A 22966-nucleotide genomic window follows, 5' to 3' on the forward strand; every position below is an offset into this window, starting at 1 on the left:
TTTTCATGTTTTGTAAATGAGTTTTCTTGCTGCAGTGTCACATGCATAATCAAATCAGCCCTGCAGTTCTTGTATCTGCTTATGCCACATAGTTTTCAGGCTATCAGATGATATTTAAAGGAATATCTTAGATCTCTCTCTCTCTCCCCCCCCATCCTCTCTCTCTCTCTCTCTCTCTCTCTCTTTCTTTCCACATATGGAGGGAGGTCATGTATGTATCTTTGACCTCCTTTCCTTTATTTTGTGCTTATTTATTTACCACCAGTGGTTTACTATTGGATTATTTAGCTGGAAAAAACATGATTTCCACAGGGAAGCAAGAGCTGGGATTTTGCTCCGTAAAGGAAAACATGCAGACGGAATATTATAAAGTTAATTTAATTTTAAAAAATAGGTCTTGAGTTCTTTTCCCAGAGTCTTGAACCACTGAGGTCATGAGCTTTACTTAGTTTGATTTTTCAGTCTATAAAGGTAGGGATCCTAACAGTATATCTTAGTTAGTTTGTTGACTGCATTCTATTCTGGAACCTGTTATATTATTTTTAAAATCTTGTGATCCCCAGAAATATTGGTATTTCTGGACTAGTTCTTATTTCATTGCCTGTTGGTGCTTTGGCATTAGTTCTTACATCCACGGTTGTTTTTTAGGGGGCAAACATGGAAGAGTCTTTAGTTGGGCTCCCCCCCCCACTTATTTTCCTTTGTGAGTTATACACTTAATTACATGAAAATGTTCTTCTGTTCTTAAAATATGTGAGATTTTCAGTCCTTTGAAAAAATGGTTATAGTCCATTTTCCATATATTACTCAACATTAGCGATCTGCCTGCCAAATGATCCCAGGTGTGGGATTGCAGCAGGTAATTTCCTGAGCTGTATGGTACAGATGATTTTCTGTGTTGGAAGATGCTATCGGCTCACCTGGCCTCTTAGTGACAGAGAAATCCTTTGTTTATTCATTTAGTAGGCAGATTAACCCTAATGAATATTGGCTTCCTGGAAATAGATACAGGTGACAATGGCAAAGTGAGGAGAGGGGAGAAGTAAGACAAATTCCCTTTTCTTTCTTCACTTAGAAATAATGGTGGCTTTCATTGGAGAGTGTTTTAAGTCAGAAAGGAATGCAAAATATTTTAATTTAAAAGCTAGATTTAAATAATCAACTTTCGATTTTTAGTTTTGAAAGTCTTTATGTTCAGAAGGACTAAAGATTTTCTCATTTTGGCAAACAAGTTAAAAGTTATATGTCTTTCAGGTTACTTACACAAAAATATTTAATTAAACACTCCATGCCGGTTTGGGCACAGCCAGTCATTTGAAGAGGAGAGTGCAATCCTATTATGTCCTTGCACTCAGTTAAAATTTTATGAATTAAAAAAGTATATCATTCCTCAGCCTCTCCTAGCATATGAAAGAAAATGTGCATTGTGCCGTGGTCATTTCTAGTCTTTTCATACTGCTTCAGTGACAGATTTATCTGTTTTCTGGGAAGCAAAGATGAAGAACTAATACAGCCGTTAGGAAAATTATTCAGAGTTATAGTATAAATTGTAAGAAGTTTTTAACGTTAGGCTATTTTAAATTCTCTGGTTTGCAATAGCGTGTTGGCAAAAATTATTTAAATTAATATAATTATGGATATTTGATGTAACTCTCAACAGCATATGATGAAATGTTTGCTTACTGAAGGAAGGAGTACTTCACAACATTTTTCTGTGAATGGTTTTGGAGATACATTATTCCCAAGACATGAGTGTGTAGAGACAGATGGGAAAATCTCTTAACGTTCAACCAAACTTTTCCAGATCTTGCAGCTATAATTTATTCTGCACTCTCCAAAGACTCCCAAAATGTCTTCTTTTACATAACTTTATCCATTGGAGGAAAAGTTAAAATTCTTCTCTTCCACATGCTGAATGATGGAGATAGGCTTTTCACGATACATTTTGTAGCTGACTATAAAAGCTCTAGGATTTCAAGGGAGAAGTGAAAAAGCAGAGTTTACTTCTCTATGAAGATTTAAAATTTATGATTTCTTCTAGCTATAGGGTTGAGATGCTGCTTGAATTGTGTTATGGAGAGTTCTGAATAATGTAAAATATATATGAATCAGAGGCAGTAATAAATTCTGAATGAATCTTTGGGTTTTTACTTTAGATTACTTTATCCTTAAAACTAATGTTTCTATAACCTCTGACCGAATACAGAAGATCCAAAGTACTTCCAGGGGTGAGAATTTTTCCTGGCCTTGTGTGAGTAGTTTAATTCATTCTGATTGTGTGATCCAGGATAGCATGTGATATGAGTACAGCAGAGGTATATTTACAAATTTTTAATTTACATGTCACCTTGCCAAAATACAAGGCAATCCTTTACTGAATTGTCCGGAATATTTTCAACGATACTGGAAAAAGAGAAAGCAATGTATATGTGTCATATTATCTTCAGATGAACCACTCACTGCCTGTGTTAACTGGATTTTTCTTTCCTTTTAGTGAAAAACCAAAGGACAACAGTCATTATACGATTTTGTATTTTAAGTATTTTCATAATCCAACATAAATTGGCCCACCCAAGGATTATGTCTGTCTTATAAAGATGTGTTTACATAGTCATTGGGTGAAAGATTGCAGAAGTTGAACCACTAGTTTTGAAAGTTGAGCCAGACCAGGAAAAATCAGGATACAATTTGGCACTTATGGAGACGAAATGATTTCCTTTTTAGCTGCTGATTTCTACTGGGAAATGTATCCTTGGACTGAAAATTGCATCCGGAAAAATGTTTATGTAGTGTTTTTCAAATGACTGATTATTCTTCTAACCTTTAACATGAACTATGTCTAATTTTGTTCTCTTTTAACTCTTTCACGACTGGGGAACTTTTCTCTTTGTGGGAAAAAAGATTGCTAACAAACATATCTTTACTACTTTAGATACAAGAATGTCTTATGTGGCAACAAGATAAAACGTGTTAATATTTATTCTTGAGTTGTTTTTCCAGGTGGTAGTACAATGCCCGGCATAATCCACCCTTTATCACAGGTGCTTAAGTTTTATATTATGATAAATCTTTATATTATGGTACAGTGGTTTTCATCTGCATGAGCTCCTACAGCTCCCCCTCTTATTCCACCACCACCTGTATATGGGAAGTAGGAGCTTCTTGACATTTTCATGGGTCACATTTGACCCTAAGTTCTTCACAAAGATTAGACTATGCTCTATTTTCTTTCTTGTATATTTTTGTGGCTTTTCTGGCTAAGTAATTGTCAGGTAGCACAGGTCTTGACTTCCTGCTGTATCCACTCAGGAACCTAGGTTAACTAAGGTTCCAACAATGAATTATGGCAAGTGACAATGTCAGGGTGGAAGGGGACACTGGAGGTCTCACAACTGGTTACTTCTTATAATTCATAAGTTAGAACTGTGCTGTGTGGTATGATTTGGTTACCTAATTTAAATGTGAAAAATAAAATTTGTAATTGAGTTCCTCAGTTGCCCTAGCCGCATTACAAATCTACTATACTGGACAACAGAAATGTAGAACATTTCCGTTAACACAGGAAGTTCCATTGGAGATGACTGTACTAGAATGTTAAGGGATGGGGAAATGCAGTCCTCTTGTGTGCCCAGAGGTGGTGAAGTAGCAAATATTACTGAACTGCAATAATGTCTACCACCATTGGTAAACTATATGCTTGCAGATACTCCCTGAGATCCTCTAAGCCCTTTTTTTAACCTTGTGGTGTGTGTGTTTGTGTGTGTGTGTGTGTGTGTGTGTGTGTGTGTGTGTGTGTGTGTGTGTAAAACATGAAAAGGGTAAGATAGATCAATATGTGCACACACACACACACACACACAGACTGCTTCTAACTGCATGAAAAAGAAAACATAAGAAACATGCAATTGAAACTAACATTTTGCCAAGGGAGAGTCCTCATGTTAGATATCCTTTTGAAGGAAGAATCTGTACTGCATTCGTGTGGCTCTGGAAACAAACACCACAATTCCCATTGAGCTCAGAAAATGTGATTAAGGAATTTGAATGTAATTACCCAAAGTTTGGCTTTTCCTTTAAAGAACCCATTCATTTTAGAGATTCCTTGATACTGTAAATCTGACAACTAAATCTGGTTGTTTTTGGAAGACTTCCACCAGGAATAGTGAGAATCAAGGATGAGTACATAAAAAAGAAGCCCATACATCAAGGACAGCCTGAGCAATATTATGTTTTGACTTAAATCAGATTTTATCTATGGCTGCTATACAGAGGGGATAGTTAGTGGAATGTGCAGGACTTTGTTCGAGATTCCTATCTTATTTGATTGGTGTACAAGCTTATTTAAATGAATGTTGAAGCAACAATAAATATATATTTAAGCAAGTCACACTGCAGTTATTTCTGAACACAGTAATAATAGATTTGGAACATTTTCTCTGTTTTCAAAGACAAAGTTCCTTTTTACCCCATAATCAATGTATTAGAATTTGACAGGTAATAGACAAACCTTCAGTGCCTTTCTATCCTAAATTGTTTGACAGCTGTGTAAAATCCCCAGAACACAAGTAACTCAGCAGAGTTTGTGACAAACTGTGAACCAGCCTTTCTGGCGTTCCTGCGCTGTCGTGTCCAACATCTGGAGATCAGCATGTTTGCAGCCATCTCACAACATGACTTTGCATTTACATCACTGTGCTTGCTGGTAAAGTTTTTTTTTTTCTTTTTTTAAGAAAAGAAATGCAGCAACTTTTGGTCTGTCACAAGGTCAAGTGATGATTAGTGATGCAGCCTCTCCTAAACATATGTTTAGCTCAGAAAACTAAAGCAGTTCCCCAAAATTTGGTAACCATTAGAGTACTTCCTAAGTCACTTCCGGATGTCAAGCCTGAGGTGGAGGGGGACAGGGCTATAGTGAGTTCTCTGCAGTTTTCGAGCAAAGGGACTTAATTTGGCAACTGATCCAGCCAAGGAAACACGCAATGGCAGCACTAGACAGGAAACAGTTTTGAAAGTGCTGTTTTGATAGAGGATCATGAGATCAGGCAAAGGGCTGTGAACTTTATATGTAGCCTAGGCCATATAGCACAGGGCTAGCCACCTGAGGGTAGAGAATAACAAAGGAGGGCCAGATAATTTATGTGCAGTTTTACTAAGAGGAATGCTAAAAAATATGAAATTCTTTGAAGTAGAGGAACATAATTAATGATTTTGTTGTGGCTGTTGCTTTTGTTTTTGGTAAAACATTCCACCATCATTATTCACCTTTACATTTTTAACATGATTGTTAGCATAGACTTCAGGAGCTAACCTCATCAATTCTAACCACCTTTTTATAGCTCTCAGAAGAGCTGTCTTCCAAGGAAAACATTGTATTGAGCAAAAGTTGTACTTTTGGAAGATGGACGTTTTATAATGATAAGTTTTGACAACTTGCTCTGGTCGCCATGTGTCTCCCAGGCCTGCCAGTGGGTGGGTATTTGTCAGGAATGAGAATATGTCTGAGAGGGGCTGCTTTACAGCAGCCAGACTTGATTTTCAACTTCCATGGCTTTGAGTCTCCTTAAAGCACTCTGGAAACAGAGAGGAGGGGCTTTGCTTCTCTTATGTGTGACGTTGGCGGCACCTTGAGTGTCCAGTTTAGGGAGGTGTAGAGCCTCAGTGTTTGAGCCTTTGTTTGACACCTCTTGCTCGTTCTCCTGTGACTTCTTCATGTTCTTCTGTGCCCACATTTTAGAAACTACAATTTGACTTATTTCTTTTGTTGAGCCACTCTGCCAAGTCTGCAGAAGCCATCTTTGTGCAGAAGGCAAACCTGTTTGTTTCTCACAGCAGATCATTAAATTATATCTTGCTTAATTGCAAAATTTCAAAGAAAAATAAAATCCCTATCTGTACTTAAAAAATGCTGCCAACACTTCTCTGTAGACCAAGAGTGATTCTTGGTTTGTTTGCAAAGCAATGTTGTGTTCCACAACATCTTCACCCACACTCAACTTCCGTGGCTCAGACAGCTGGCAGGTCCCAGAGAGAGCATATGGATGATGCCCTAATAGCATCTGCCCAGTTGTTCTAATCACATATTTGGTAGACAGCTGAAAGGCCCACATTCAACTTTACTAAGTTTATATGACTAATTCTAAATTTACTGTAAACACTTTTTTATCCAAAGCCCTTTCAGATGCTTATTAATACTTAACAATAATTGCGTAAGTATTTCTCTCAATTCTAATTTCCAGAGCTTCTTAAAAACCAACAAATAAAACATGTTTCCAATTAATTAGGAGAAACCAATCTGTACAATTTAGTTATCATCATTAGTTCTCTAATATCCCAAGGAATAGTCAATACAACTCATCAGAATAGCACAAAACTGATTCTTAACTACTTCTTGCCTGGAGCACTGTAGCAGTATCCAAGTTGGTCCCACAAACCTAAGTCTCTGATGCTGCCAGGTCACTCTGTTTCCAAGAACCTTTGATATATCCCATTTTACAACATGAAGTCTAAATACTGTGAATGAAGATTCACAATTCTGGCCATGTTTCTTGTATATCCCTTCTGTAAGCACCTGCACTCAAGTCAAATTGACCTTTTTGGTTCAGTCAGTCTCCAAGCAGTGGAGGTTCTAGCTTCTGAAGTCAGTATCAAGAAACAGGTCTCCTGAGGTCTTATGAGAGTTTTTCTTCATAAAGTCAATGAAAGAAAAGGGTTCTGCTTGAAACAGGAAAAGCAGAAGGCTGTTTTATGCAGTTAGATTCAGGAAGTATTCATCACTTTGATGGATGCTAGTTCCTTAGTTATATTTTAATAATATTGGAGGGTTGGAAAACTAGCATTTTGGGATAGATGTGACTCTGCCTCAGAGGTGGCTCCTCTGTGTAAGGATAAGGTCCATATCTGTCAGGCCATGGTGAGATAATATTATTATGCCAACAACGTTCACAGACAACAAGCCAACAGAGTTGGGACAGTAGTAACTCTTGGCTCCTGGGCAGGTGTGTTGCCTCTGTTGCCAGATAGCATCATGTATTTGGCTAAAGGTCACCCATGATTTCCTTCTGGAGTCCATGCCATACACACTCTGTCATAGGCAGATAGATAAAAAGTAGGGTTTTAGGTTTGTCAGTAGAAAAGTTAGCATCAATTTTGGAAGCCATGGATCCAACTTTTGCTTGCTGATTTGCATGCCAAGCTGTGGTCTGATTTTAAACTTAAGGGGTGATTTCATATTTATACTTGTCTCCAAGAGTCCTAGAAGCATTTGCCATCATCTGGATCTATCTTCCTATGAAAAGTACATGTTCTCTTTAACATGAACTCTGTTAGCTCTTCAGCGCATTAATGCTCTTGGAAAAATTGTTTATAATAATTTAAATAATACCTTTAATTTAGGAGGAAATTGCAACAACCCTATAATACGTTCAGTAAATATGTAAACCCCATTTTACAGATGGAGAAATTGAGACTCAGACTATTAGATTATTTTGTCAAGGTAAACCAGTAAGTGGTGGGTATAGGACTAGAGCCCGCATTTCTTGACTTATATTCTACTTTTTTCTTCACTTTTCTCACTCTCTGTAAGTGGTGGGATTTCAGTATTTGCCTCATGCATGAGATCTGTAGCTGTACAAGATGTTTGGAATCCTAGGTTCTAGAGGAAACTCTGCCACCAACCAGCTATGCTGACTTTTTATAAGACCGTTTAATCTTTCTCTTACAGTATTTCTAAGATCCTTTCCAGTGAAAAAATACAATGTGTTTTTAATTTTATGATCCTTATTCCATTTAAGCAAAGTAATAGTCATATCATAGACATTAGACAGTTCTCACCTGGAATTTTTTATTTCATTTCTTAATAATATCCCTGAAAACAAGAAGCGAGGAGTTTCTGACTTCATTTTAATTTTAAAAATTTATCTCCTGCCCCTCTGCCTTGGTTTTACTCAGCTTTGAATTAGCTATTGAAATCAGTAAGCTGAGGTACAAATTATAATTCATTAAGCAAACTCATAATCTATTTTACATTGTTCAAATGAAATTATATTCCAAACTCTTACACTTTTAAGTGTGAACAATTTATTTTTGAGGTTTTAAAAGAAATCCTAAACACAGGAGTGCTATTCTACTTTGCCTATGCCTAACTTATTATTTCTACACAAAGACCTTTCTTCCTTGAGGCCTGTGAGCCCCCAGGTTTTCTCAGCATAGTGGTCTGCACGTCTCTGTTTTTCTTTCCCTGGGAGTGCTGATTAGTGACTTGCGGTGTGGATTCTGATTTATCGCAGACCAGAGCTGCCCCTTAGGGGCTGAGCAGAAACACTCATGAAGGAGCCCTGATTAAAAAGAGTGGTAATGAAGACAAATGTTTCAGAGGGAGTTGAGAGAAAACCAGTCTTTGGCATTCCCCGTAGCTCCTCTGAGCTTTTGAAAAGGAGGCAGTGGTAGCCAAAGGAAATATTTCTCCTTTGTTGTTTATTTCTCATGGCACTGGAAACATTTTTCTTTTCCTCCTGGGTGTTCTAATTCTCACTTGTTAACTGCTTTCCATGCAGGGTTGCAATTAACCCCTGGCAGATTCCTCACCAGGTTCCCCTTATAGCCACTCCATCCCCAAAGAAGTCTTTAATGCTTTGACCTATAACCATTTTTAAATTCTTCAGACTTGACACTTGTGCCTAATTTCTCAGATCATTAAATCACACTTCTGGGTTGTTTTTTTTTTTTTCCCAATGATTTTTACTAAATTTGATGTTAGGTAGATGCCTATAATCACCTTTCCTTCTTCTTGGTTTTTGTAAGACAGAATGCCAGTGGAAAAACCAAATTCTCAAATTCTCTTGGTAATTTTAATCAAAACTAGGTCAAAAGTTTCATATCTTATGTCCATAACTAAAGACACTATTCCAGAATTACTTGAGTCTAGGTGGGACCTTTGCAAATAAGTGTCATGGCTTGATCGGGGTCTTTGGGCATGACCAAATCAGTAGTCCCACCATGTGTGGCCATGTGAGCTATAATCCACTGCCCTGGTCAAACGTAACCAATATCCTGTTTTCTTTCAGAAGAATCACTAACATAGGAATTAATGCTAAGGATCTAGATTGTTTCTGACAGGCTTACACCATGAGTCTCTGAACTACACTGAATGGTCAGAGTATCATATTCGGAACACATAGAAAGATAAAGTACCTTGGAAGCTATGAAGTAGTCTGGTGAGCAGGAGCAAACCACTATGCATGCATCTGGTTAGTGGGCTGCATACTTTGTTCAGTGCTGAGGAGGATGCAGTATTCAAGGAGGAAAGAAGGAAAGGCAAGGAATAGAAGACAGAGTCTGCCTCCTGCCCGTCTTTATTAGCAGATCTGCATGCATTAACAGGAAGATATCAGAGCATCCAAGCAAAATTCAGGAAATGCCACCCCACCCCTGACTGATCTGGCCTACTAAAAGGTTTGATTTCCAGAGGCAAGTAGTGGTTTCTTATTGAATCAAGTGGATCCCTTTTTGCAGAGTCTCAGCGTACTTAGAGAACCTTGTCAAACGTCTAAGGCTAAAGGAAAATTTCAGTCTAATCCTATCAGATGAACAAAGCTGATTAAAACAATCATTAGTGTGAGAAGAGCCTTTCAAGTTACCCTTGTGGCATTTTTATTTCTATCCTAAGGCAAAACAAAAACAAGGAAACAAATAACAACAACAAATAATTATGAGCTTAATATTTCTCAAATATAAGGGAGTATTAGAGGTTATTCCATGCTGACAAACATATGAGATTAAAGATCAACGTTAAAGATTAAAGAGCACTCACTGAGAGAACACTGGGTAAAACCTTTCACACTTAGGTTGTTTCTATTGAGGTTCAGTCCCTCTGAACTCTTCTTCAACTATAAAGGCGAGGTCAAGGTCTGAGTCTAGGCTAAACGATGTCAAGTACAGGGCTGTAGGACAGGCCAAAAATTGCTGCAGCTCATCTGGCAACAGATGAAGATTCAGGCTGCTGGAGTAATGGCCAAGATCGTAGGATTACTTCAGGAGCATGCTCCAGGGTAGTAGAATTCCATGCAAATTAGAGGCATTTGACATTACCTCCCTGTTAACTGGGGAAGAAAGACTCTTTTAGTAATTTCCAAGACTGTACCAAATTCCCCCCAAGTACTGATGGACTCTTCCTGGTCTTAAATACTGGCATACTGTTCTTTATTTTTCCTGGCTTCAAACAGGCATATTAAGATTTCATGGATATCTGAATCTTTCTTTGAGTATCTGGGAACACATCAGAGAAATCAGATAGAGAAGAGGGAAAAGGAAATAGGTTATTTCCTTAGCCTTTTGAAGCAAGTGAATTGGAAGGATGCTTTCTGTGACGTTCATTGGCCCACAACTGCCTAGAATCTCCAAAACACCATCTTTTGTTCCTTATTGTGTAATCTTTAACAAAGTATTTCACAGACAGATTTAGCGCATGATTTTCACATATGTATTCCCAGGATCCATGGAGCCAAGTTGGGAGAGACCAAAGCCTTAGAAGACTTCAAAGTAATTTGAAATTGAGGGATGTACTAGGGAAGGAATCACACACAGGGAGAGGTGGAATTTGCCTGATTTGGAATAGTCTGTTTGAGTTCAGTGTGGTCAGCCAGTAGGGTTAGGTACGGGTCAGGTTCAGTACAGCAGCAGTTTACACACATTTCTTCAAAAGATGAATAGAGGAAATACAATTTTATAAGTAAGAAAATTGAGGTTTTGCCAGAATTTACTCAGCTGATTGGCCGGTTGAGCCAGGATTCAAAACCATCATAGTCTGACTCCAGAGCCCTCACCTTTTTTTTTTTTTTAAGTTTATTTATTTATTTTGAGAGAGCACACACACACAAGCAGGAGGGGACAGAGAGAGACAGAGGGGGAGAGAGAGAATCCCCAACAAGAGACAGAGGGAGAGAGAGAGAATCCCCAGCAAGCTCCATGCTCAGCGTGGACCCCAACATGGGGCTTGATCTCATGATCACAAGATCATGACCTGAGCCAATATCAAGAGTCAGATGCTTAACCAACTGAACCACCCAAGTGCTCCCAGAGCCCTCACTTTTTATAACAAGATATCCTACCTCCCTGTGTGACTTTGGTCAGTCAATCCATTTAGATAACATGAGAGTTGAAATGTACGATATCTAGATTCTTTTCGTTCTGCAATTCTAAAAACGTATTATACAGTTGGGAGAACTCTCTCATGGTGAAACATTTGAGAGGACCTGAAGTAGAGATTGTAATACCATTTCAAGTTAATGACAGCTAGCATCAATTCCGCATATATGTAATTAAATTTACAAACAGCTCAATTAATCCTCAAAACAGTCCTTCTGACATAGGTTTATTGTCCCTAAGAAAGATCATAATTATTCATAAAGAGTTGGCCATATTAAAGATGTAAAAGACAGTTGCTTAGATTTCAAATGGCCGTAGTTATTGTAGTATACTACTTGTGGCTCATAAAATTAATAAAAAATTTGGAGTCAGGAAGCAACAAATTTTTTAAGGAAATGTTTCTCTAGATTAGTAGTCTGTGCTTTTCTCATACATAATTTTTTTAATAAAATATTTTTTGTATGTATGTATGTATGTATTTATAAATTCCAGTATGGTTAACATACAGTGTTATGTCAGTTTCAGATGTACAATATGGTGATTCAACAATTCTATACATGACTCAGTGCTCATCACAGTAAGAGTGCTCTGAATCCCCTTCATCTATTTTACCCATCTTTCCCCTCCCCTCTGGCAGCCTGGTTTTTGGTTGGTCTCTTTTTTCCTTTGTTTTGTTTCTTGAATTCCACATATGAGTGAAATCACATGGTGTTTGTCTTTCTCTGACTTATTCCACTTAGCCATATACCCTCCAGTTCCATCCATGTTTTGCAAATGGCAAGATTTCATTCTTTTTATGGCTGAATAATTTTCCATGGTATATATATTCACAGCTTCTTTATCCATTCATCTACCGATGGACACTTCAGTTGCTCCCACATCTTAAATGTTGTAAATAATGGTGCAATGAACATAGGAATGTATTATCTTTTCAAATAAGTGTTTTTGTTTTCTTTAAGTAAATACCTGGTAGTGCAATTACTGGATTGTATGGTAATTCTTTTAATAAAATATTTTTAAGTTGTATTAAAAGTCATACATTTTCTTTATAATTTGAATTCACGTTATTAGACCTCTCTCTTGCAAATAGCTCCAAATTAAAGGTATGAAGTTTCCAGTAGCTTGAGGTCTGCAGAATGTGACTTGGGATAACTTCAGGACCATCTGAGAGAGTGACAATACCTAAACTATGTGTCATGCACCCTATTTCATACTTCTCATAGTGACACTGGGAGGTATTTGGTATTATTTTCATTGTAACAAATGATTACAAATGAAGAGTTGTTTCTTAACAGTTGGTGCTTTTTGTCACTTAGTCCTAATTGTCTTAATTCAAGGACATACTTTGAGTGCTGGGGAGCTGGTTTAAGGATGACTTTTCTGCAGTAATCAAATTACATCAGTGTCAAGTGCCCACTAATTATGAAGAAATTTATATCTGCATTAGGTAAATGTCATTTCACCACAGTAGCCTGAAATGAGCTATTTATTCCTTTAGTTAGCATACCATCTCATTGTAAGTATTAGAAGCAAGCTATTGATAAAATTTAGACCCACGTCCATTTGTTCTTTAGCAGGAAATGGCTACAGGATGGTCAGTACTTCTAGAGATCTGAAGAGAAATGCCCTGCTTCATTTTTTATCTGATCAGCTAACTTGTCGCCTTGAAGTCCTACGTATTCACTATGGCAGGGTTGGCAAACTACTGCTACCACCTGTTTATGTTCAGCCCATGGGTTAAGAATTGTTTTCACATTTCTCAATGGTAGAAAAAATCAAAATACCAAGAATGTGTTATTAAACCTGAAAATTATATGAAATTCAAATTTTAGTGCCTATAAATAATGTTTTTATGGAACACAGCCATATTCATTCATTTATGTATAGTCTAGGGCAGCTTTTTCACTAGGATAGCAGAGTTGAGTAGTTGTAACAGAGACCATATGGCCAAAAGATACTTCCTGTCTGGTTCATTACAGAAATGTTTGCCAACCACTGATTATAAGATCAAATCCAAACTCTTTCCTAGCATGGTGTACAAAACCTTTATGCTCTGGCTTCTGCATACCTCTTCTGCTTCATCTGTACTCTTTCTCTCTGATAAGCAGCCTAAGGTCTAACTGTTCTGAGCTAACCATTCTGAATTACCAGAACTTCTTAGACTCTGGCATGATTTCTACATATCTAAATATTTCCCCATGCTATTCCCTCTGTATGAAATCCTTTCTTTCCATCCTGAGCACCCCTAGCATTCGTCTTCCATTCTTTTGGTTTAAACATCCTTTCTGTGCAACCCTAGCATTATGTGCTCTGTTTCCACCTTGAACACCTTCACTGTACAGAAAGCTTTTAAAAGACAGATGTTGTCTCCTGTTCACCTTTGTAGCCCTAGTAGAGTTTCTCAACCTAAACACTATTGGCCCTTTGGACTGAATAATTCTCTGTTGTGGGGCTGTTCTGTGAAATTGTAGGATGTTGAGCAGTACCCCCAGCATCTACCCGTTAAAATACTAGTAGCCTTCCCCATCCCCTGCCCCATTGTGGCAATCAAATGTCTCCAATCATTGCCAGATGTTTCCTGATGGTCAGAATTGCCCCCATTTAAGAACTACTGCCCTAGAACTTTCCACAGTCACTAGCCCATAGTGGATACTGAATAAATCTTGAATTACATATTGTACACTTCAAATGGATGATTTATACAGTGTGTTGTCTCTCAATAAAGCTGTTTTTTAATAAAAAAGATTTGGTTTACTATTAGTTATTACTAATGGTATTATTATGGTGTTTTTTTTGTTTTTGTCTTCTAGAATAGTTGCCAGTGCAACTGATTGCACCATGTACTGTACTAGTTGATCCCAAATCTACATTGTCTTATTTAATACTGACCTCAGGCCTGGGAAGTGGCCCGATTTTTCTCGTTACTTTTTTAGGAAATGCAGACACAAAAAGATTTATTAATTTACTCAAAAGTCATGTGACTAGTAAGCGTGTATGAAGGAATATAGAGGACTCAGCTCTTGTCTGGTTTTATTTTATTTTTTTAGTATTTATTTATTTTTGAAAAAGAGAGAGGGAGAGGGGGAAGGACAGAGAGAGAGGAAGACAGAGGGTCCAAAGTGGGCTCTGCACTGACCACAGAGAGCCTGACACGGGGCTCAAACTCACAGACCATGAGATCATGAGCTGAGCTGAAATCTAGAGTTGTACGCTTAACCAACTGAGCCACTCAGGCACCCCCATCTCTCGTCTGGTTTTAAAACTTGTGTTCATATCACTTGACCAATTTGCTTCCACAGCCAGATGTTAGCCACAAGAAGCCTAACTTCTTAGATTAGGTAAAAATGCATGTACCTACCAAAGACAGTGTATGTAGGTAGTAAATATGAACAGTTTCTAAATAATGGGAGCATTATTTTTGTTCAAAATACTAAATAGTGCGTTTCTTATCAGTAGAATAGCATACATGCTGTATGGTGGGTTTTTTAATTTTGTTGTAGTTGTAGCTGTTAGGGTTGGTTTGTTTTTAGTGTTATACCAAGGGGACACTGATTTCTCTTCCATATCTTTAGATCCTGAGGTGGTGGGGAATCTATTCTAAAACATCATAAAGACCTAATTTTTATCCTAAAACAAAAACAAAAGAAAATCAATAGGTGGCATTATCAGTTCCATCTTTCACTTTGCTTTGGAGCGATGCACTAAAACAAATATAATGTGTAAGACTGGTAATCTTTAGAATGGTACTGTACAATAGAACTTTCTGCAGTGATAGATATATGCTGTTTAGAGCCCTTGCCATCCAATATGATAGCCACATATGGTTGATATAACTGAAGAACTGAATTTTTAATTTAATTTTAATTGAAATCTGAATAGCCATGTGTGTCTAGTGGCTATGATATTGGACAGCATAGCTTTAGAAGTCTTTACTTTTTCTAAAAAATTTTTTAATGTTCATTTATTTAAAAATTTTTTTTAAATGTTTATTTTTGAGAGAGAGAGACAGTGTGAGTGGGGGAGGAGCAGAGAGAGAGAGGGAGACAAAATCTGAAACAGGCTCCAGGCTCTGAGCTGTCAGCACAGAGCCCCACGCAGGGCTCGAACTTGGGATGGGTGAGATCATGACCTAGGCCAAAGTCAGATGCTTAACCGACTGAACCACCCAGGCACCCCTCATGTTTATTTATTTTTGAGAGAGAGAGAGAGGGAGAGAGGGAGAGAGAGAGGGAGAACATGAACAGGCAGGGGAGGAGCAGAGAGAGAGGGAGACACAGAATCTGAAGCAGGCTCCAGGCTCCAAGCTGTCAGCACAGAGCCCAGTGCGGGGCTCAAACTCACAAACTACGAGATCATGACCTGAACTGAAGTCAGATGCTTAACTGACTGAGTCACCCAGGCGCCCCTAGAAGTTTTAGCTTTGATAAAGCCACACACCTAAGCTTAACCCCAGGGAATATCTTAAGGGATCAGAGACCCCAGTTTCAGACTGAATAAATTATCACTGTTGAATACATACAGAAGAGTGTAGGATATCTATTTTTATAGTATACAATTTAAAAGGTTAGTGTTATATTCAGCTATGTGACTTGTAGAGGACAAAATTACTCTGTAAGGGGTAAACTCACATTGCAGTGTTAATTCAACATTTATGCACATCTTCTAGTAAGCAATTTTGTACTTTTCTGATGACTTGATTCCTATAGTGATAAGTTCTCCATTAAGGAGTAATGTTGAGACATTGAGGAATAAAATGAATAATATGCTATGTTTAATTGTTTTAGGTACTTAAGAATTATTGTGGCAATAAGAGACTTTTGCTTTGTTGAAATTCTAGAATCATTTACTAGAATATTTGTTTTTTGTCTTGGTCCACATGAGAGCTACATTTTACTAATTCAACAGGAAACTAACAAAATTTTTCTTGAGTATATTGTAGAGTATTTTCAGAAGATGCAATGTTTTAGAATATTCTTTTCATATCTGTGATATTTTACTTATGCTGATGAAAATAAAAATGATGTTACATTGGTATATTTTCATGAGCAATACACTCTTAAAAAGGAGAAAAATATTTCAAAGTCCATCTTAAATTAATAATTTGTAATTTTGGGCAAGTTATATTTAAACCCATTTTATGCCTTTGCCTGTATTTGTTTATTAAATCTGTTGGATCTAGGAAAAAAGCAACTTCAGTATAATGGAGACAGAGATGAGTTTTATTATTCTTGCATTTTTAAGAGTTATTGTTAATTTTTTATTTATATTTTATCCCAGCACTTACCTTGTATTAATTGCTCGTAATTGAAGTTCTTAAATATAGATGTATTTTTCACTTGATCTTAGCCAAAAGGCCAAGAAGCAATAGGTGCATTCTTAAAGATTATTCGTTTTTCTCCTTATAGTTACAGATGATCTAATCTAAAAATTTGGAAGAGTTAAAAGTAAGTTTAAAGATATTTTTTTCCCTTTTCTACTTGTTCCTTTTAAGAAAGTGTGATAAGGTTAAGGATGTCTGTGATCTGTGATCTGGCCAAAAGACTTTCACAAATACTGTTTCCATATTTGTGGCTTTGGTGTTTCCTCTTACACATGTGTCTTCCTTCTTCAGTTTCCTACCCTGTCAAGAGAGAATTGGTTGCTCCATTTGTATTCTGTGCATATAACAGATGGGCTCAGTGGGGGCTTTGTCTATAGCAGAAACCATAATGTCCAGGAATCGGTGGGATAATTAAGAAATTTCCTTCAAAGAATTCCTTGTGCAGACTGCTTATTAGAAAAGATGTAAGTGCTATTATTGACGGTTTCCTAGGTCTCAAATATGCAGCATAGTTGAGTGTGATTAGAAGTTTCCACGTCCCATGCTTTAGGGGGTACAAAAATGAAAAAAGCATGCTTCCTGACCCCCAGGAATTCAGAATTCAGAATTCAGGTGATAAGGAAAAAAACTCTAGTGACTATAGCAGAAGGCAGATCAAGTCCTCTTAGAGTACATAGGAGGGAAAGACTAGTTTTAACCGGGGTAAGTCAGAGAAAGTTTAGTGGGGAAAGTGCCATTTGAGCTAGAATCTGGAGAATAGTTAGAATTTTGATAGGTGAAGATTGAGAAAAGGGGCTCGCTCCTCTAGAAACAAAGGCACCAAGGTGTACATGTGCTGGACTAATTTGAGGACAAATTTGAATCTGCTTTGAATATATAGGAAACGATATGTGAAGGGAACTTGTGGAGGTCTCAGCTATCTAGGGAGGTTCGGACCAGACTGTGGAAGGAGAGTGCTGGTAGAAGAGTTGGAATAGGGGACAAGGAATGAAAGGTTTTTGAGGTAGGCAAGTGATGAGTTTAGAAAGCTTATTCTAGCAGCAGAATTGAATAGATGTGGGAAAGACTAAAGAAAACCATTAAGTGGTTATCACAGTCAAACATTTATCGGGTAATCACAACTGAGGCTTAATTTGTAAAACCACATGAAAGTTGCTAAGCTTTCCTTTCCCCCCACCCCCACCCCCACAGGAGAAATAGTGCTCTGGCATTCAGCCATGTTAGCAGACCTTTATATAACTTTGAAATACAAAAGAGAGAGAGAGAGAGAGAGAGAGAGAGAGAGAGAGAGAGAAAAGAACACTTTCATTATAAAGTCCGTAAAAAGCTAATTTGTGATTTTTAATTAGTAGATAGATAGTTCTTACATAAGACTCTTGTGTCAGTTCTTTTCCTTATGAAATGACTAAATGACATTGGGCACGTTACAGATTGTAATGTAGTGATTTGATAGTGCATCATTTAAGATACATTTTGTCCTAATCTGCAAGAGTCCTGACACTGTTAAGTAAGCAAAAAGCATGCCTCCCTGCGCCCTTTGTTCGAGTGATTTTTTTCAAAAGTATAATAGTGAAGTGGTGCAGGTGTGAAGCCAAGTGAGAGACCCATTGCTGCTGCTACTACTTTTCATTATCAGTATGATCACTGCTCTTTGCTTGACTCTGGCCCACCTGCACAAATGGACTGGGCTGGTTCATTCAGATAAGGTAGTGAGCGTTGATCCCCCTCTACCCTGACTCTTTATATCAGTATATACATATTACATTCTTTAACCAAAGCCTTTTACGTTTGTGTATGAGACATTTGATTTTTTAAGGTTCAACATTCATGGATAGGTTGAATCACCTGTTTTAGACTATAAGCTTAATCTAATCTCATTAAACAACTATAATCTTTAATCCCATTAAACAATTATACTCAGATACTCAAGTTCTTAAAAGAAGTTAGTTGAGAGTACAGTTTATAAAAATGGACTATTTTTACTCTCATTTCCTCCCTTACTTGCTCCTTTTCACTGTACGCATACCCCTTCTCATTGTTTTATGGGTCACATGTAAGATTCTGTTGCTTAATTTTTAAAAGTGAGCTATCACTTATTAAGGTTCTTGGCTAATAAGCACTCTGTATATATTATTTCATTTACTCTTCTTGACAATTCTATGAGGTGTTAATTATTCCAGTTTTAGTGATTAGGAAACAGAAACGCAGAGAGGTTAGGTAACTTGCCCAAGGACACCAAGTTAGTAATTGGCAGAGCCAAATTTAAAACCAGATCTGAATGAATGAAGCCGTTGTCTTAACCACTATACTTCCTTAACCAGTGTGCCTGCCTTGGTGCCAGGTGACGTGACCCCAGTTTTGGTAACAGAGGAACACTGGTCTAAAGTGATGTCTCCATAGGGGAGTCATAGAATTTTAAGAATGGAAGGGTATATGGAGGTCATCAGCCCTCATGTAAAACAAAAGTCCTGTGTATCTAATAAGTGCTCTCTATTTAATTAGATTCATATAGTGCCTGAAGTAGTAGTAATCAGTGTGTGTGCATCCTATGTGTGTGTGTTGTTGGGGGAGGTAGTCATTATCAGACAAAGATTGCTTTGTAGGTGCAGGTGAAGGCAGAAAGAGGCAGTCTGTGGAATAACGTACTTGGAGGATCTCCGCTTTTCCATGTACTGTGTCTGATTTGATGACGTCTGTGATTTTGCTTCAAAACAGTACAGGAGGAGGGAAGTGGACATGGATGTGGATGGGGCAGGATCGTCCATGGTTTGATGGTTGTTGGCTTGTGCAATGGATGCTTGGGTTTTATTACATTTTTTTGTCTATTTTGGTGTATGTTCAAAATTCTCCATAATAGAATGTTTTAAAATGTTCTTTGAAAGCACTGTTTTCATGATTTTGTAGTGGTTAGATTATGTATATGTCTTCTTATTCAAAACTCTCTTGGATGTTTTAGTCAAAAGAAGCATTTTTTTCTAGCATTTGTTCTCTGTAAAAAAACTCCTTCATCTCTTTTTCTGATTATTTGTTAGAGAAAGAACCCAGCGTTCCCAGTGAGGAAGGTGAAGTTAACAGTCAGCTGCCTACATGGCTACAGTATTGGGATAATTTATCTAATTTCTCTTATGAGTAACTTCTCTTTGACATTATTTTTGAACTCAAAGACTTGCTTGCATTGTTCTTGTTAGTAAAAAAATCGCTAGGATGTACTTAGTAATTGGAGTCAGCTGCACTTAAGACTGTTCCGCCAGACTGTTATTTTAGCCTTCACTAGTAGGGTTTTTAACACCAGTTTGACCTTACTTTGAAACATTCTCAAAATACCATACTTTAATATCGATTTATATACTTTCATATTAAAGCAGGGCAGGGTCCCTGGGGAAAAAAAAAATAATGAAACTCTTACTTCCCCCAAATATAGGAATAAAGGTAGATTTTTCGGATTTTGCTTTTTAGAAAAAAGTAGGGAGTTTGGGTTAAGTTTTCCTTTGGTCAGGTATAGCGATTGCAAACGTATTCTAAAGTACGCAAGTCACAGAATGGAAGGATGCCTTCCAGTTCAGGGGGCCGATTCCCACGGCCTGCGTGCCTTACTACTGACTGCTTAAGGATAAAGACTCGTTCCTCAGTTCGTAGCACCGAGTAGATGCTCCATGAATTTGTTTCTGACTGGCAAGTACTAAATGCCCATTACATCATGCCAATTATATTTGAGACAAGTGAAGCTCAAAGTTTATAAACTATTTCTAAAAATAAATTCTTAATTTTTGTTCATTCCAGAGAGGTGTGTTTCCTGATTCCTTTCTTCTCTTTGCTTTTTTTTTTTTTGCCATTGTCCTTATTTTTTGGCCACTGGTAAATTCCCACATAGGAGAATGTCAGAGGCAGAATAAAGCCAGAGTGTAGTTCTTCTTTTTTTAAGTAGATTGAGAGGGTTATAGTACTCTCAGGACATCACTTTTTTCTCTGAAGACACATCCGTCAGCAACTCCATATAAGGCAACTGGACTCCCTCCCTTCTCTTCTGAGCCTTCTGCGTGTATGTCTAGATACCATAATAGATCCAATGCCTGTGAAGACCTGGAACACTTCAGACAATAACTCAGACTTGTTTTGTTATGCTATATTTAGGAATTGAGCGAGTGTTTTATAATGAAATATCTCTCCATGCATTCTGCATTGTCTAGTGATACAAAACCCTCAGGCACCCAATAAGCAGCCCTTTTTAAGTTTAAAATGGTGGCTACTTTAGTTATTACCTTTCTGAAATGTTCGGCCCAGTATTTTTCATGAAAATAATAGGATCTGTGAAACATTAAAATTTTGTAATGGTTGATCCTCACTAGCTAAAAATGAGCTCTTTGACGACAGCATTTCTCTGCATGTTCTGGAGGTATAAGTTCATGAGCATTTAATTTTGCTTTAATTAACCCTTTATTTTTCTTGACTTTTCCACATTAGCTGTTGGAATTATTTGTGAGTTGCTGAGGAAGCTAAAGGTTAAAGATAGTTTCTTAGGAAGTTGATTTACATCAAAGAATTACTTCATGTAGATTAACTGAAATAATGATACCAGTAAGATTTCCAGACCAGGATCATTACAGGATTTTGAGTAGGCCCGCAGAGACAAATTGCTCTAAACCTGTTTGACTCACCACCATAAGGTTTAAAACATAAAAATATAAAAGTGTTTGAATTTTTCTGTTTCCTTATCAGAAATATTCATTTAGACCATAACAACTGTTAGAACAAGATAACAACTCCAGGCCAGCTGTCAAATGTTTACCATTATCAAAACTCTCCCTGGAGGGAGATGCAACTTTGGCTCGCCTCACCGGCAGTAATTTAATTTTTCCTTCATTCTGACTCGGAAATGGCAGCATTTTTCAAAGCTTCCTCCCACTGATGGCTGAAATTTTCCTTGTGAAATGATTTCCACCAGTCTTGAATCTTTCTTGTTTCTGCCGTCTTCACCTTTGCTGATGGTTCTGCAACTCATCACCAGCTATGCAAACTGACAGTTCACATCCTGGGGCAGCAGCAGGGGCTGGCCTGCAGAAAGGAGCAGCCTGACCAAATTTACGCTCACAAGATCTCTTAATTCACAAAAGCATTTGCTCTAGTTCCTGTTCTCTGCTGCAGGGGCTATGGAGAGGGAGTGGGGGATGGGGCAGGACCATTGGGAGAATGTTCTGAAGAGAAGAGAGGCTCTCTTCACACTCTACTGAGTACACAGACTTTGGAGATGAAAAACAGACGGAGAGAGGCATTTCCAACCATCTTGCTGATCTGTGCAGGAGTTCATTGAACTGTACAGCATAGCACCAGACCCTTGTGTCATTTAATGTTACTTTTTAAAATTGTTCTTAAATGTTCAGCACAAATATCCCTCCCTTTTACTTAAGTTGACAAAGAATATGAAAACAACAACAAAAAAAGAAATTAAAAAGCCAGATATTGCAATGAGAATGACCAGAAATCGTTTTCCTCTCTGTAGAGTTCTGTTTAATATGAAAGTCCTCTTAACAAGAGTGGACAGAGGAAGTTTTAGGTTTGATTTGAACTTCATGTACGTGACATATTTCATTTTTTCCTTCTCTCACAAGTTTCAGCCCAGGCACTTGTTTGAAAAACCACCAAACCTTCTCTGGCTGCTTCTAAGATACTCCTGGAATTTGAGGTTGCCTTTTATCTTCTTCTTGGCAGAGACCTTTTTTTTTTTTTTCTTTCTTTTTTTTTTTTTTTTTTTTGAGAGAGAGAGAGAGAGAGAGAGCAGGGGAGGGGCAGAAAGAGAGAGGGAGAGAGAATCCCAAGCAGGCTGCATGCTGTCAGCAGAGAGCCCAATGCGGGGCACAAACCCATGAACCGTGAAGTCATGACCTGAGCCAAAATCAAGAGTTGAAGGCTCAACCGCCTGAGCCACCCAGTAGAGACATATTTTTGTACTTTTCCCTGGAGTGCCTCGACTCCTCTACAGAGGACTCATCCCTGGTGTGTCTAGTCTACCCTAGACACGCAGTTGGTACATTACCATTCCATAGCGCAAGGTCACTTATGTACTTGTGTACCAGTTTGGCTCAGTCTGAAAATTGCTTTCAAACACAGATTGTTTAAAATGACTGACCTCTTAGGTTTATTTCTACCCACTCCCTCCCCAGAGGTCTAAAACGACCTAATCAAATTGGTAGGTTGTTTTCATGGCTTTGAAAATAAAACTATAATTAAAGTAAAAACAACAAAATCCTGAGCTAGAGAGGCAAATTTGAATTTTAGGCTTTGCTCTTGCACCGACTTTGTTCTTCAAGATTTCTTCCTTGTAACCCCCACAATCACAGCAAAAAGATGGGATTATGGCTGATAACAAAATCAAGTCCCTAATTTGGACCCCACTAATTTAGAAGGTTTGATCATGCTCAATTATAGCTGATCTTTGAACTACCTGTGAGTAAAGTATGTTATGCAAGTGGTGTTTTAAACCATATCTCAGAGAGGAACATTCACTTA

The 22966-nt window shown here is 37.7% G+C and overlaps 1 protein-coding gene across 11 annotated transcripts in view; it reads left to right on the top strand.

Annotated features, from left to right (window-relative positions):
* Positions 1–22966, top strand: part of BCAS3 (BCAS3 microtubule associated cell migration factor) — a 614170-nt gene that overhangs the window by 383068 nt on the left and 208136 nt on the right. The window contains exon 23 of one of the 11 annotated variants that reach the window (XM_042966201.1): positions 16548–22199. The exons of the other annotated variants lie outside the window; for them this stretch is intronic. Coding sequence (XP_042822135.1) covers positions 16548–16567 — 20 coding nt within the window. The 3' untranslated portion in view covers positions 16568–22199. Of the gene's footprint in view, positions 1–16547; positions 22200–22966 lie in introns of those variants that run through there. 11 annotated transcript variants of the gene reach the window in all.

Source organism: Panthera tigris, chromosome E1, assembly GCF_018350195.1.
Source record: "Panthera tigris isolate Pti1 chromosome E1, P.tigris_Pti1_mat1.1, whole genome shotgun sequence".
NCBI classification, from domain to species: Eukaryota; Metazoa; Chordata; class Mammalia; order Carnivora; family Felidae; genus Panthera; species Panthera tigris.